Genomic DNA, 16,188 nt, shown 5'->3' with positions numbered 1-16,188 from the left:
TATGACATCTCTTGCTTGACCGCTGAAGATCGGGCTGAATTACTAAATGCAACTTCTGTCGTGGCTGTATTGCAGCGAAAAGAACGCCTAATTTGACAGAAATCTCAAGGCTCAAGATATGGCACTGAAATATACGTTCGTTAACAAGGCCAATAATTGGACGAGTTGGGGGTTCATTACCTTGGAAAGGCAGCGCTAACGAACGGGACCAGCAGAAAGTGAGTAAAAAAGACGGACAACTCGCAAGTAAAGCTTTCATTGAGCCCACACGCCACACAAGCGCACATACACGTCATCGGTGAGGATGCGAATTAGTATCGTCTGCTCCATCGCCTTGCTTTCTTGGGGTCCCACGATCCGTTAGCTGCTGCCTTTCCAAGATGACTATGTGGGTTTGCAGGCTCGCGTGGCATTTTCTTGTGCGCTAGAACTATCTGTCACACCCCCAGACTGAGCTCGAATATCTGATACTTCATTAAACAGCACAGTGTTCCATCGCCCAATACAAAAATGAGGCGGAGGACGATGCCTGCTAGGCCACTCGAAATAACCTTCCAAATTTCGACGTCCTCCTTAAACGAAGCCTCGTCACATATATCGAATGCACGTTGCTCGAACATCGTTAGACCGAGTCGCAATTCGGGCCTTTTAAGATAAGTAGAAGCAAATGTCCCCGCTCACCTGCTGATGCCTTCCCGCCCGGTGCTCCTCGGATCTTCCTAGAACACCGATAGCCTACGATCATACCAAGGCGGTGGGTGAGCCGTTCTAAAAGAACAGACTTCCTGTTCGTGAACCTTCCTCCACCTTGCGGAATACCGCAGGACTAATTTGCTAACAGCGGTGCTGCTAGGACACTGCGGGCAGCCGTTCGTGACAAGTGCGGCTCAACAAAGCGCGCTCGCTGCAAACGTGGATTCACAACCTGACGGCCCCTTGGCCCCTTCGTCTGCACGGTAGCGAAGGTCGCGCTTCTGACCGCCGGGAACTTCCGGTCGTGCGCGCACTCTGACTGGCTGCTTTTCTTTCTATCTTTAAAACTGCGTCACCGCGTCTCTAACAGCTGCGGCGTTGTCGGTATCACCCTTTCCTCGCTTATCGCGCGTCGAAATCGCTCTCAGTTTCCAAGCGTGAGTCGACAATCTGGTTAACTGCGCAAGAACGCGGCACATTTTTGCTGTATACCGAAGCCTGAGGCAGGCGATCACATGCGTTACAGCGAGCCTCGCGAAGTGGTAATGAAACGAACAAACAGGTAAGGATTGAACTTGACCGAAGGTTTACTGCAGAAACAGCGCCATGCTCGGCATTTATTACGAGTGATTCGGGTTGATTGTCGTGGTCACGAAAGCGGGTCAGCGCGCTTTCAGCTTTTCGGTTGTATCTTTCCGAGTCTGCCTGCGTGGCAGGCTGTGAACTTGTGTCTGTAAGCGCGTATGTAACGTTATGCGAGAGTGACCATTTCGGAAAACAACGGGACGCCCTGCTCAACCGGGACACTCTGTGCCAGATGTATCTGGCATAATTCTTAGCCGTACCTGCAGTCTCAGATGCGCCCCCTCTTTTCAGCAGCGGGGCTGATTCATTATCGTTCTTCTTCTACTGCGCGCGGTAGACTTGCGTATTAAAAATAATATCCTTCTTAGCAAAACTTGGCGACTTTACTGTTGCAGTGATTCAGGTAAAGCTGCCGAAGAGGAAGAGGATCCAGGGTCGAAGAAGGTGCTCACAGCAGGCGAAGAGCGCAACAACTTGTCTCTCGTAAGGTGGACTATTATAAGATCATTTATTAGTTGAGCAATAAGTGTGCCGTCATTGCGACAGATGCCTGACACTGCGAAGAAAAATCTCGAATTGGCATTTTTGCTCCTGCTCTAGACTGGTCATTCTCAATGACGATTCCGGACTACTTTAATTATCCGTATTTCTGGCTTAATTTCTGGCTGTGCTGTCAACCTTGCGCAAACTAAATTAACCGATATCGATGGTAGTCATAATAATTGGTTCTTTATCCTTATTTTCGTTGCTCACAGCAAATAGTTGAACTCACTTATTACATGCATTTCGTTGCATAGTGTCTCCCGACACAAATTTAATTAGTGTGCTTTGGGTGCCTGGACATAAGGTATTATTTATGAACGAAATGAATGACAGTCTCGCGAGAGTGGCCCTCAGTGACCCTGTAGTATCCTTGCTTCCCATACATCAGCTTTTGACTCAGATTCAGTAGAATACGCAATTATTCAAGAAATCTTGAACCCACCTATGGCTGACTTTTCAGAATATCGACACCTCCTATTCTCTTGGCACAAAAATTCCTTTCACGCCAGAAAGAACTCAATAATTTTTGATCCCATGACATTGTTGGGGAATATCGGTCTTACATTATTATCGTCACAGGGCTGACCTGGCGCCCTCCCCTCTGTGCCCAATTTGTGGAGAGGATGAGACTATGGATAATTTCTTTTATTGTATCGCCGTTTTTCTCCTTCAAGGAAATATATTTTAGAATAAGGCTTAGATAACTTCATCTAAATTTTTCCATTCCAGAAATACTTTCTATAGGAGCCTCACTCTTGGCAACTGCCATATGTGTGTTCCCACAGCCGTGGAGAAATTAATAATTGTTTAGGCGAGGTTTTACTAAGTTCTTCTTACGTTATTATTTATTCATTTCTTTCTGACATTTCTTTTTGCGAATTTTAGCAGTAACTGCAATTTCCTTAGATTTAGGTGCAGGTTAAAGAACTCCAGGTGGTCGAAATTATTGCGGAGTCCCCCACTACGGCGGTGCTCATAATCAGAGCGTCGTTTTGGCGCGTAAAATGCCATAATTAAATTTGATAATTTCTAAACTTTCCTATACAATCAGAATCTTGGCCAATCCCCCGTAGTCGGCATGCGCCATGGAGGAAGGAAAAACACAGGAGAGAGTATTGCGCAACGCGATCGAAGCCACACCTGGTGGCCCATCACGTGATTGCACTTCAAAGTGCGCGGTTGGTTTTAGTGTTCCTGCTCTCCAGGCAGAGCCATGGTACGGCACCCGAGCAAGTGCGCACCGAATAATGACTACTGGCATAGCTACCGGGAACCAAATGTCTCAGCAAATCTCGATTCTTGCTCCGTGATCGCGACGCAAGAGGTCACGTGTTGGCCCTGGCCCATTACTATGGCTTCGCTGAGCGTTCACTTGCCCAGGCAGGCTGCATGACGTAATGCTCCCTCTTTATTTTTTGTTCCTCCATGGTATGCGTTATCATAAGTGGGAAACGAAACGAGACGGAACGGCGACTAATTAAGATTGAACAGTTTAAGTTGTCAATCTTGTGTCTGGAACTTTATAACCCTTATACTTGTTGTTCCGTTCATTCGCTTCTTTCTCGCTACCCGCTACGGCATAGCTCAGTGGCTGTCGCGCCCTTCTGCTCTCCCCGAGGTTTAATTTCGCCAGGGTGGGCCATGTTGTACCGGGATACGTCGATCTACCTCTAGGCCACCGCTGCAGCACTATTGCACGCGGGGCGGGTGTTCTACCTCTACGTAGTCCCTCGTATCCGACGTGCAGTTCCGAGACGCTAAACCCCCACAGGTTCAGTTGTCGCTGCAGGGCTCATTCCAACAGGTACTTTAATGCGGCCCGTCTCACTGCTTAATCATAAGCTCTCTTTTTTTCTCTTTGTATTTATTGATGTGTTTGTTTATTTCTTTGTTTATTAAAGCGAAAGCGTTGCTAGGCTCATGGTGAAGTTTGTGTCAGCAGACCTGACCGCTGGAGTGTCCGCCGAAGCGTCATCACGCCATATGAAGACAGATTAAAGAATGAAAAATGATTGATAGTGACAGTTAGTGAAGGATAACGTTATAATAGATATTGGTTGAGGTTAATAATGACTAGTAATGACTAGTAATGACGACTAATGACTCCGAAATGACCAATATGTCTAACGACGGCTTGTAATGACCACAATTTATAGGAAATGACTAGAAATGCCTAGTAATTAGTAGTAATACCTAAAATGACTGCTAGTGACTTGTAATGAATACTAATGACTACGAAATGACCACTTAAGTGTAACGACGGCTTGTAATGACCACAATTGATTACAGACGACTAAAGATGCTTACTAGTGAGCAGTAATTACTAATAATGACTGAAATGACATGTAATGACTAGTAATGACTATGAAATGACCAATGAGTGACACCTTGTAACGACTATAATTGATTATAAATGACTAAAAATGCTTAGCAATGACGAGTAATGACTAATAATGTCTGAAATGACTTGTAATGACTACTGATGACTATGATATGACCAACATGTCTAACGACGGCTTCTAATGACTGCTACTGATTACAAATGACTAAATATGCTTAGTAGGGAGTAGTATTGACTAAAAGAAAGAAGAGGAAGAGAAGAGGCAAAGAGAAAGAGGCGAATGATAAGAGGAGGAGGTAAGCATTCGCCATTCACTTATTAAGAGAGAGGTTAAGAGACCCTGTAATTTTTATTTATTCGAAAGCTGTGCCAGTAACACTTTTATAGACGCCACACGACTGTGAGGTTATCGTCGTCGTCGGCTTCTTCACCATCATCATCATCATCATCATCGTCGTCGTCGTCGTCGTCGTCGTCGTCGTCGTCGTCATAATCATCATTGTCATCATCATCGTCATCAAGAAGCAGAAGAAGAAGCTCATCTGGAAGCCCGTCCGACAGGTAAGGGCTCTGCATCCTTTCACCCGTATTTTGTGTCTTGCGGGGCTTCGAGTACGGTAATTACCTCTCAGTCCATCCCAGCGAGTCCCGTATGGCACGATTATTTAAAGTGCGCCGTTGTCGTGTGCCCTTGTCTAACGGTGTGTGTTAGGGTTACTTTGCGGGAACACATTTCGTAGCCAGAGCACAGCAGAGACTAAACCAAAGCAAGGAAGGAACTTGGGCGGACAATCATTTTTCAGTTACGGTCTTCCCCCTCGTCTTGATCTCTTATTTGCTCCTCGCCGCGGAATATTCACGAGTTCGGTTATTTAACTTGCGTCATTATGTAGACTCAAGGCCTAAACAGGGTGGCCGTAATAGAGGAAAAGAATATACAGCAAGCATATAAACAATGAACAGTAATATCGTATTTTATAGAAAATGTTCGTGATAACAAACTTCAGTCATGTATTGCACGCGAAAAAAGACGCTTAAATGTGTCTTCCGGTCCAAAAAAGGTGTTGATTGATTACCTATCGTGTTGGTGGGGCGTAAGTCTGGTCGTTAAGGCGTCGAAAATGGTGAAGGTCTGAGTGTTTCTTTTTTTTTGTGTGTGTGTGTAATCATTGAGCGCACGAAATAAATGCAGGCTCAGTTATTTCCTTCGTGATGTGGCTCTTTCGTAGTGCCCTACATTAGTTCAGTTGGAGATTCCGTGCGCTGAAAACTTTACTATAAACATACAGCGGCAATTCGGATTCGTTCTTATTTGTTAATAGTGCTATACGTCAGATGGTTGAAGCATAAGCGGGCTCAAGCCGAAGCCAGCCGCTACCACCGCCATTCTCGTGATAACCTTTAGAACATTCCAGATTCGAAAGAAGCTAATACACTGCGATATAAATGCGAGAAAAAGAGGCTATTCGCTGTCTTACAATGTCAAGATAGTTTCACATTTTATTTAAGTGTAATTCGTCTTGTTTTCTTGTTGCTGTTTTCTTTAACAGTCCAGACAGTTGAGTCTCTGTGCAGCTGAGTCAGTGATCATGCGAGGCATCGTCGGCTTAGTCCTGGGCGTCGCGTTCTCGCTCGGTGGAGGCTCTGGCTCCAGCCCGACAGCGTCGCGGATCTCCGAGTCTGCGGGGGAATCGGAACGTAAGCCCGGCCTCTCTGATTCGCGCGCTCTCTTGACTTCATGCGGGTACAGCCGCCACGGTAGCCGAATAACGCGGTGTCGCGGACCTCGATTACAGACAGCAGAGGTGAATCTCGCGTCACCAAATCGCGACCACTGTGCCTATGCGTGTGTGCGCGTAGCAATGACGAATAGTTTGATTATACTGAGAAACGGGGCGTAGACAGGACGGCAAAAAAGAAAGATGCGGTGCGCAGTACTGAACGCGTTTTCAGTGTTATAATTTACGAACAAGCTCACATTCGCCCCTAGCAAAAGTTTGTCTCTCACATGGAGCACATGCCTATAAATCCTTGTATATGGCATGTTGAAGAACAAATATCGTGAGAATGTTTCTGAAGAGTTGCACTAAGTGGGCCTTCAAATCAACAAGACGAGAAAAACAGAGAATTTTAAAACGAGGCAGAAGTTCAAAGCACGGTGGAGACCTGAAGGTAAATTATAAAAAGCAAATTTAATTTTGAGTTTCTTTACGCGCCACAACCACGACCCGACTACGAGGCACGCCGAAGTGGGGTGTTCTGGATCAATTTCGGTCACCGGGGCTTCCTTAACGTGCGCCCAATCGCTGTCCGTCACGCAGCGACGTTTAAAAAATAATGTCAGCGGGCTGACTTCTTGTGCCCATCGCAAGCACGTGACAGTGATACGTATATAGACAGTCATATGTCATGGTAAGGAATCATACACGTGCGCCATTTTTGTTTTGTCGTTTTTTTTCTGTTACAGACGGAGGTGGTTGCAACGTGTCATACTTCACGCGCCAGCGCGAGCTGTGCGATGCAGCGTTCAGACGAGGAACTCGCCAAGCCGGTTGGAAAACGAAGACTGCATGCTCGTGAGTGGTGGTGCCTGGGCCCAACACGACACGCGGGGCGTTTACTTGGACACGACAGAAGCGGGTCGAGTCAGGCTTGTCGCGTTGGAATTGGCCTGTATAGAGTACATGTAAACACTATATAGTAGCACTTTCTGTTATGCTAGTTGGTGCATCTCAAGTATTAAGGAATTATTTATTTAACTAAAACTAAATTGTGGGGGTTTTACGTGCCAAAACAACTTTCTGATTATGAGGTACGCCGTAGTGGAGGTCTCCTGAAATTTCGACCACCAGGGGTTCCTTAACGTGCACCTAAAATCTAAGTACACTGGCGTTTTCGCATTTCGCCCTCATCGAAATGCGGCCGCCGTGGCCGGGATTCGATCCCACGACCTCCGTGCACAGCGGCCCAACACCAAAGTCACTGAGCGACCACGGCGGGTAATTATATATTTATTTTTATTTATTTTATTTATTCAATACTGCCAGCAACCTTTTTGGCCGCCGAAGCGGGAGTGGGTGCACTGCATTATAACTTATTTTTGGTGCAAATCACTGTCGCGCTGTGGCAATGAAAGAACAATGAAATAACACAAACACCAGCAAGAGTAATACAGTGAACGATCAACACTTATTAGCGTATGGGCACTTTCTAAAGAGTAACAAAGAACGCGCAGGAATCACAAGAAAGGAACAACGGCTCTTAAAAAAGATTCCGACTTTGATAAGTTCACCACCTCATTCGGCAGCCCGTTCCATTCAACAATAGTCCTCGGGAGAAAGGAACCCTTGTGCGCATGTGTTCTGCATTGAGGTAGTAAAATAGCCTTGCTGTGTCTCTTCCGGATAGGTCTGTACGTGTTAACTTGCATGTATGCCTGGAAATATAGTTTTACTGTACTGTTAATGATGTTGAATTGCATTTTTAGGTGGTGGAACTTTCGCCGTGATTCGAGTGTGGAAAGAGCGGACCGCGAATAAAGATCAGATATGCACACCTGCCTACCATAAGCATTGTAAACAAAGCGAAACGCATTTTTTTAATACGTTCTGTGCGGTTAGCTTATATTTCAGTGTGTGGATCTCATAATACATCTGCGTACTCGAGTAACGGGCGTGCAAGTGACGTGTATGCAACTAATTTTATTTTACGACTACAGTGTTTCAAGCGACGCCTGACCAACCACCGTCATTGTGATGCTGTAGAGACGATGTTTTTAATACGGGAGTTCTAACCTAATGTGAAATTAATAATTATACCCAAGTATTTCAACTGCTTAACAAGGATGTTTTAAATATTATCGACACTGTATGTGTAGAGAAGTGGCTTTTTTATGTGTTATTGTAATTTGAGCGTATTTTGAGGTAATCAAACTCATCTGCCACACATGACCCCAGTTAGCAATAACCATTAGGTAGTTTTAGTGCGGCTTGATCCTCGATTGTTTGCATGGTGTCATGGAAAATGCAGTCGTCTGCAAAATAAACAAAAAAAAACGGCTAAGGATAGGAGAGTCGATGGCCAGATCCTTGAGATATTATAAGAAAATGAAGCGGCCCATGAACCGAGCCTTCAGGAATCCCAGAAAACTCTGATGCGGTATGAGATATCGAGTTAGCTTTTTGTACGTATTGATATGGCGGTTAGAAAGGTAAGAGTCAGGCCACATTACAAGATGATTATTGTTTAAGAGGCTCCTAAATTTTGTCATTAAATACGAATGGGACACGCATCGAACGATTTCTGGAAATCGAGAAAAAATTACCTCTATTTGCCCACCTTTGTCCAGGGTCGCGAAGAATTCATTGCTGATATGAATCAGTTGCGTGCCCGTCGATAGGCCACGCCGAAAATCATGCTGGCTGTTCGTGAAAAAAGTTCTAGCTCTCCAAAAAAATGAGCTCACGCGTTTAAAAATGAAGTGTTCAACAACCTTGCTGGCGGTGCACAACAAAGAAATGGGCCTATAATTTGCTACGGAGTACTTATGGCAGAATTTGTACATCGGCACAGCCTTTGCCGTTTTCCAATCTTTAGGAACTTCACCTTTATGCAGACTTGTGCTGAAGATAAATATTTCGCGTACCATTCGGCGCATCTGCAAATAAGTTTGGAATATCGTTCGGTCCGGATGACTTCTTTGTGTCGAGGTGAAGAAGTGCTAAAAAAAATGCCCTGCTAGCTAATGACAAGGTTAGGTGCATCTAGATTTTTGCCTGTAGAATTCGACAACCGTCTCTTCCATGCAGAAATACGCTAAAAAATTATTCGTTAAAGGCTGACGCTATTCTGCATTTGTCGTAACGGCAGAGCTGTCCAGAAAAAATTTGCTAACAGGTTCTTTTTTATCTATTAGGTGCCTCCAAAACTTTTGGGTGTCGCTAGTAAGGAAGTTGTGCATTCTGATGTTAAAAAACTGGTACTTTGACAATCTAATCTTCTTGCGCAAGTCTTTTCAAACAACCTGCAAGTTGTACCTTTTCTGTGAACGAGCACTTGACAAGCGCTTAACGCGACGTTTTCATTGAATTATTTCACGTGTAAACCAAAGGTTAGAGCTGTTAACTTTCCTAAGTCTAAGAGGGACAAACTTCCGTATACACTCATGAACCGTGTACTTGAAACTGAACCATAAACAATGAGCACTCGAAGTACCATCGGCGGCCGTTTCATCTAGCATGTCATAATTCAGTTCGAGAAGGTCTAAAATATTATTGTCGTCAGCATGATTAAAGTGAAGAAACCAGGTTTTTTGTCCCTCGCGTCTCGCACCGTCTGAGGTGGCTTTTAAAGAGTACCATGTTGAAATAATTTAGTAGTTCTAATTGGCTGGGCTGGGGTACGCTAGAGAGGGAGACAGGTGCCCCCAGCCAATCAGCACTACAAGAGTTTTCGCATTCCGTCCCCATCGGAGTGCCCCCGCCGTGCCCGGATGAATTAATTCGAGATCGTCAGTGAGGCCAACTTCGCGGAAATTCCAGCTGGGAGACGTGTATTCTACCTTTGATCGAAGTAATCATTTACAAACAAAATTGTTTTACAAGTTGTGCTGCGTGGCGTGGACTACGTCTAAGAAAACCCTAAGTTTTGTTAGCTTCTCAGATGATGTCAGTCACATCACGTGCGTTCTGTGATAAATCATTATACAAGGTAACGCCAAGATATCTGCAGATACCGATTCAACATGTGTGTTAGCGAAGTTGTAATGGTAGCGCAATGAGTTACAGCGACGACTTGATGGAGATAACTTTACGTTCAGCACGGTTCAAGGTCTTTAACAAGTCATCGCACCATTTTTGGGTGTGGTCGAGGTTTTCATTATGAAACGTTTAGTCTGATCAGTTAGTCATAGTGGTGTAAACAACACTGTCATCAGAGAACATGCGAACGTTAGAGCATAAAATCAGGGGCAGGTCATTAATAAATATTAAGAGTATTAGTGTGCTGATGAAACCTTGCGATACACCTGGTGGTACATCTCAAATGTGTTGATGTAACACCCTTGCTTGGGCTAGTTGGTTCATGCTTGAATGAGTGAAGGCAAGGCGCTATAGTCCTGTTGTTTGTGTCCTTCTTCAGTCCTTGTCTTTTGCGCCTTGCCTTTAAGGCTAAACCCCATGAGCGCGATTTTGTGCGCGACAGCGACGAGCGACGGCTTCGAGCGACGGGTCGTGCTGTCGCTTGAACAGATCGCTTGGTCTTGTCGCGCGATCGCTCGGTTCTGCAAATCTGGAATTCGTCGCTCGTCGCCCGGGAGTGCTATGAGCGACTAGCCAATAGCGCAAAACCGGAACTGGATGTACATCATTCGAGCACTACGGATTGTGGCACGGAACGAGCAAACGACTGAATTATTATAGTGCAAGGATAAGGACCTACTGGAAGACCTTCAGAAATATTTTGTGCTGATTTTTACAGTAAAACACATCAACTTAAGTTAATAACACACGCATCACGCTAGTTTCGGTGCCTACACTGCTGCCCTCATACCGGCAACACTTGGAAGACGTCGCTCGAAGTCATCGCTCGCATGGGGTGCGACTTGTAGGCGACGAGCGAAAGCGACAGCCATCTCCATCGTGTCGCTTGTCGCTGTCGCGTGCAAGATCGCTTGCATAGGTTTTATACTTTACTCATTCAAATGTGTGTAGTGCAGGCAAATGGTAACAGAAAAACGGTGTAAACAGTAATTTTCAGAACTATAAAGAAATATTTAAACAGAAGAAGCAGAAGAAGAAAGACAAGTGGAACAGCCCTGCTTGTTCCCACCACAACCGTATTTCTTTAGTGACGCTCTTACCGTATAGACTCGTGTAAGGGCCGCATCCCGAGCCCAAAATTTGGGGGAAAATTGCCAGCGGTGAAGCAATCGCGTTCGGCGCCCCTAGGCGTACTCGCGCGTGCCACCAACGGCATATGGTATCAAGAGTAGCGGCTCTTAGACAGGACCGTAAGATATGGTTCGGTCCCGTGTTAGGGCCGAAACTCGTCAAAACTGCGAAAAAAGTGCGGCCCTCACACGAGTCAATGCGGTACTACGCATCACCAGCGTTAGATGTAGGCACCACCGATGCGGAAGACATTAGAGATATCTTCAGCGGTCCCAAGACGACGTCGCGAGCGACGTCATGCTCAACGTCGTACTCTGCGTTTCTTGCCGCATCGCAGGCTCATTGGCGACTACAAAGAGTGCCTGGCCGAGCTGATTGAAGAAACCACGTGCGCGAACAGGGCTTTCCTCCTGGACCAGCTGAAACCGATGCGACGACAGATCGAACTGAGCCACGGCCACTGCATCCGAGAGCAGAAGGGTACGCGATGCTGTCGCACGCGGCTAGCTGTTCGGTCTATATAGACCCATTGCGCTGAATCTTCGCAGAGTTGACGGCATAGTGTCGGAACACACAGCCTAGCTAGCGGTGGTAACTAAATAGCAGAGATACGATAGACAATTGCAGTGAACCTTACGATCACTTATCACAAACCAAGAGTGTCCTAGATGCCTAAATACGCACGCTCTGCATACGACTGGACATGTTCGAGATCGACTTCCGAAAGCACGAATGTTCGTGAGCTCAAAAAAGTGATCAAGCACTGGTGGTTGTTATTTAGAATGGTGTCTCAAATTCTTTGCGTCCGTAGCAGTCGGTGTCAGTGACTCTGGGGTAATAACCTAAAGCGTGGTAACGCTAGCTGTCCGGCTGGTAGAAGGTGCCCATGCCCGTTTTTGAAACGCTCAAGTCGCATGGAGATCAAACGCTGACGCCGCATGGAGAGGCTGTATTTTGCAACGATAGTGTTTCTGGTCTATCCTTGTGGCCACGACGTCACAGATTCGTGGGCCGTCGCGACAAGACTGGCGCAGCGTCATTCACGACGCCAGCGTGACGATGGAGCGTTGATTTCGCTTCCCAGGGACTCGTACAGTGTGTTCACATTGGAGAGGGCGAAAACTCATCAGAAAGAGTAGTGCGTGGAATACTCAGTTTTGATGACGTGTCATGGGACAGGCACTGTGATAAGACGAAACTTTCATCTCGGTGACCAACATCAGAGCACTGAAAAATTGGAGCGAAAAGAAACGCTCCAAACCGCCACCTCGGTGCTTTGGAGCGGACGGATTCGCCGCTCCACTACAGCATAATTTTTGAGTGCGTAGCAATCCTAGCTTCAGATTGTCTATATGCATAGCAGCCTCCGTGCAAAATTTTGCGTTTGAAATGCCAGTGGCCACTCCATGGCAAACACGCAAAAGTTGGCCTTTTTGATAACGATACCGCAAAAGAAAGTGCCCCACTAAGTGACGCATGACACAGAATGCATGACGTCCGAGATCAAGGCCTGCCGATGACTGCTCGCAGCTCATTGAAAAATCTCGGGGGCGACGCATAGAGACCTGCGTCATATCGGCTAACCACATGTAGGTCATAAGTTGTCTGCCTAGGTGATACTTATAGCCTGCTAATAAAGAAAGTAGACATTGACCGGCCGTGAAAGTTCGCCAACATTGCCTTACATATAATGTACTGCCAATTTATATACCATTTATCCAAAGCGAAGTTTCGTTGCTCTTGGCCTTCAGCAATACCGGTCACACGAGCAATTTCGAACGTGCTTCTGACAAAGTCCGCATTTTTTTTTTCCTGTCGCATTACGGTTCGCTGAAAATGTGTCAAAGCAATTATGCGTCTGTGATAATCTCTACAGCGCCACCAAAGCCGAGGCCCATGGACGGAGTTCGTGCGAGCCCAAAATCGGTCACCCGAGAAGTCAAGGCATGGCAGGTGCAATTCCTCTGTGCCGAGGAATTTCATTCCAACCTGAGAAGAGGCAACCGTGGCAGTCCTGTGGTCGAGACTCGTCGGATTTGCTGGTAGGCCTTTACTTAAGTCGCCTTGTACGCACGCCGCCTGTCTAATTATTGGGAGCGTGTCACGGGAGGTGATGGCAATATTTTTCTCGCCGCCTCTGGACACACCGCTGTGTCCTCCATGTACGCATAGATGTGTGCATCCTCCGAATACACGTTATGCGTATCTCACAGATTCGCATAGTTTTTCACAGATTCGCATAGATAGTTTTTTCTGAATCAGCCTTACACTATAACTGTAGTAATTCTCCTTGCACGTGTTCCGTTTCGCTGAACGTAAAGATGTACCTATACGGCCAGGCACATTCTCGTGCGGTAATAAAGCATAATTACCACTCACGAATAGATAGCCTCTCTCGATACCAGACACAGGTTAAATCCCTCTAATGTTATATATAGTTATCCGTGCTCTATATATGCTGTCGCAGGGAAATGGCAATCATGTGGTATGCCCCTGTTTCACTTTAGCGTCGTGTGAAAATTTGTGACATGCGAGCCCGTGATCTCCTGGTGGCAAAAAACGCGGCTAGAACTGTATTCTTGCAGTGTCTAGGAGAAGAATATAAAAAAAATATGTTCACGTAGGAACGAATCCTAACTGCCAGGCGCACAATTGAGCGTACGGCTATTCACCATACAGCTCGATCAAGGCGATGGCGGAGCAGGCAGCCTGTACAAAACACCGTCGACTCTTTCGAATCCGGCAAGTGTGTTCGGAAACGTTTCAGCGCTTCCCTTAGGTGTCATCACTCCGACATTGCTAAGAGCATCGGCGCAGAAGCAATAACCTTAAACGTTATTCATCGGGCGTACACCTAGCTATACGCTAAAGAGAATTTTACGGGAATTCATACTGCACCCATTTCGCAAATGTCATGCGCTATCGCGCTACTCAAAGACAGTGCTTTGCACTCAAGACTCCGTCGCCGTGAATTTTCAGATGACTGGGGGCACATGACTTATTTACACCAACGCCACCGTGCTCGCAACACTCACACTGAGAGATTCGCATGTACAGTCGCGGACCGAATATTATGGACCATGAAATCTAAGAAAAAGCTGAATATCTCCGCAACCTCACAACGCGATCTGGTATTTGCATTTTGGACCTCGACTAGAATATGCTAACAACGTTGTCGTGGGCAGTTTTACTGGTTACTGCGACAGGCTGCTCGGGAATTTAACGTTTTTGGAGATCCCGTGGTCCATTTTATTCTGTCCGCGACTGTACATCTAAAGAGACCCTGTGGCTCGCCCTCGCGTGCTCTTCATCGGTCGCATTTAGCGTCTCAGTATTTTTTAGAAAAGGTGCCGAGGAGAGCCTATGCTTTGTAGCAAACGATACATAACGTACCATCCATTGACTTTTGGGTGCACGCTGTGGGATACCGAATGATACTCCACGCGTGCGACCCTCCCGTAGCTATACAACGTGCGCGCAGCGTAAACCGCGTGGCCCGACTAAACGTCACTGTAGTTCTCGAAAACATGTGGTACGCACTGCATGTAATAACGCAAATGTACCGATGCATCGAACGTGCTATATATGAAGTGAACTACGGTGGTTGCCTGAGCTAGTTGGCAATTCATGATCAAAAATGACGTACAGCGCGAAAGACAAAAACTGCGAAGACGACATACACAGCGCTGACTTCCAACAACACTTAATTGCGTTGCCACATCGTGTGTATATATACAAGAAAGGGCATGCGCAGAAAATGAAAGGCAGTCACATGGGGTGTTCTAGCAGCAAGTCGCTGAAGGTTCAGTGACTTGCCTTGTCCCTGTCTTTCGCGCTGTACGTTATTTTTGATCGTGCTATATATATGCGGCAGGCTCATCGCCGCTACGGACGGTTACTCCGATCACATTCATGCGAGTCGGCAGCGCATAAAAATTTTCTTAAAAGCGGACAAAACGCTCCGCTGACTTCCAGTTAAAGCGTTTAAATTTATTTAAACTGAGTGATAGAATAATGCCCGAGAACGCCTAAGGCGCCAACATTACAAGGCTTTAGTAATCGATAAATTGAGGTAAATACGGGACACGATTTGCGACTCGCCGGCACATTCAAGTACTGGACCGATGACGTAGGCACTACTCGTATTAATTCTGTCGCTAGTACTTAGCCTCTCGTACTGAGAAGATTACTGCATTGTATTACAAAACTGAAGGAAATACTACTTGTCCAGTTCTTTTTGATGTTTAGAACAACGATCTTATGGACGCTATCACTGACGACGCGGTCGGTCGAAATGTTTCGTTTTCGCAAGACTGTGCGCCGCCCGCGCTTTCGCATTTCAGTAGTTTCGTTATCGCCAAGTGCTGCGCTGGTTTTGTACGCTCGCGAAACTCGCCCAAACTGCAAGTAGCATAGAATACCGCGTCGATGTGATTGTGTGGGATGCCGGAATGGTCCACGCCATTTGACCAAAAGCAGCTGCAGAGTCCAATCTAACGCTCTTTCTTGGCTCGGCTTCACCATGACCGCACGTCTGCGTTTTGCAAAAAAAAAAAACATAACGCCGTCTGTCTGGCACTGTTTTACTTACCGACGGCAGCAAAGGGCGATGATATCGTATGTAACGTCACCACTCTCTCTCTCTTTCTCTCGGGGCCGGGCAATTTGAATTGCGCTAGAAGTATGTGGACCCTACATACGCGATTTCCTCGTAAACTAAGCCTTTTTTTCTTTTTGGCACGAAACAAATGCTGCATGGCGTGGTTTCTGGTATGGATCCCTTCAAGACGCGTCGCGCCGGCGTGAAAGAGACTTCTCGGAACAGATGACAATGCGCGTCCTGTGACTGAATGGCGCATGTTTAGTCTATGGAAGGTTTCAGCTTGTCTGCGTGCGCATTGCCCTTCACTGAATACAGGTAGACGTGGACGGTGGTAGCAACGACGGTAGCGACACCACGAGACGCCTTGTTGAAGCACAACGCGTTAGACGCGTTTTCCTGTTACATTGATGTCCTATAAGTAATAAAATTTAAAAGAAGAGGTGCCGCGAGTGAATGATTTCGTCATTGCGGACGTTTTAGGCCAGAAGCCAAGTAGAATGCGGTTGCTCAGCTGCTGTAATAGCTCCACAGCA

At 46.3% G+C, this 16,188-nt stretch overlaps 2 protein-coding genes across 4 annotated transcripts in view; one reads left to right on the top strand and one right to left on the bottom strand.

Moving 5' to 3' along the window:
- LOC139049502 (MIF4G domain-containing protein B-like) overlaps positions 1 to 994 on the bottom strand; it is a 51,919-nt gene extending 50,925 nt beyond the window's left edge. The window contains exon 1 of the mRNA XM_070525022.1: positions 682 to 994. Coding sequence (XP_070381123.1) covers positions 682 to 745 — 64 coding nt within the window. The 5' untranslated portion in view covers positions 746 to 994. The remainder of the gene's footprint in view (positions 1 to 681) is intronic.
- LOC139049501 (uncharacterized) overlaps positions 1 to 16,188 on the top strand; it is a 125,135-nt gene that overhangs the window by 54,960 nt on the left and 53,987 nt on the right. For 2 of the 3 annotated variants that reach the window (XM_070525021.1, XM_070525019.1), the window contains exons 2-6: positions 1,674 to 1,761; positions 5,713 to 5,860; positions 6,630 to 6,738; positions 11,390 to 11,532; positions 12,929 to 13,094. In XM_070525021.1, the coding sequence (XP_070381122.1) occupies positions 1,674 to 1,761; positions 5,713 to 5,860; positions 6,630 to 6,738; positions 11,390 to 11,532; positions 12,929 to 13,094 (654 nt within the window). Of the gene's footprint in view, positions 1 to 1,223; positions 1,256 to 1,673; positions 1,762 to 5,712; positions 5,861 to 6,629; positions 6,739 to 11,389; positions 11,533 to 12,928; positions 13,095 to 16,188 lie in introns of those variants that run through there. The other variant, XM_070525020.1, reaches the window with a different exon arrangement.

The sequence above is a fragment of the Dermacentor albipictus genome, chromosome 9 (assembly GCF_038994185.2).
Source record: "Dermacentor albipictus isolate Rhodes 1998 colony chromosome 9, USDA_Dalb.pri_finalv2, whole genome shotgun sequence".
In the NCBI taxonomy this organism is placed as follows: Eukaryota; Metazoa; Arthropoda; class Arachnida; order Ixodida; family Ixodidae; genus Dermacentor; species Dermacentor albipictus.
This window is presented reverse-complemented; position numbering and strand designations above follow the sequence as displayed.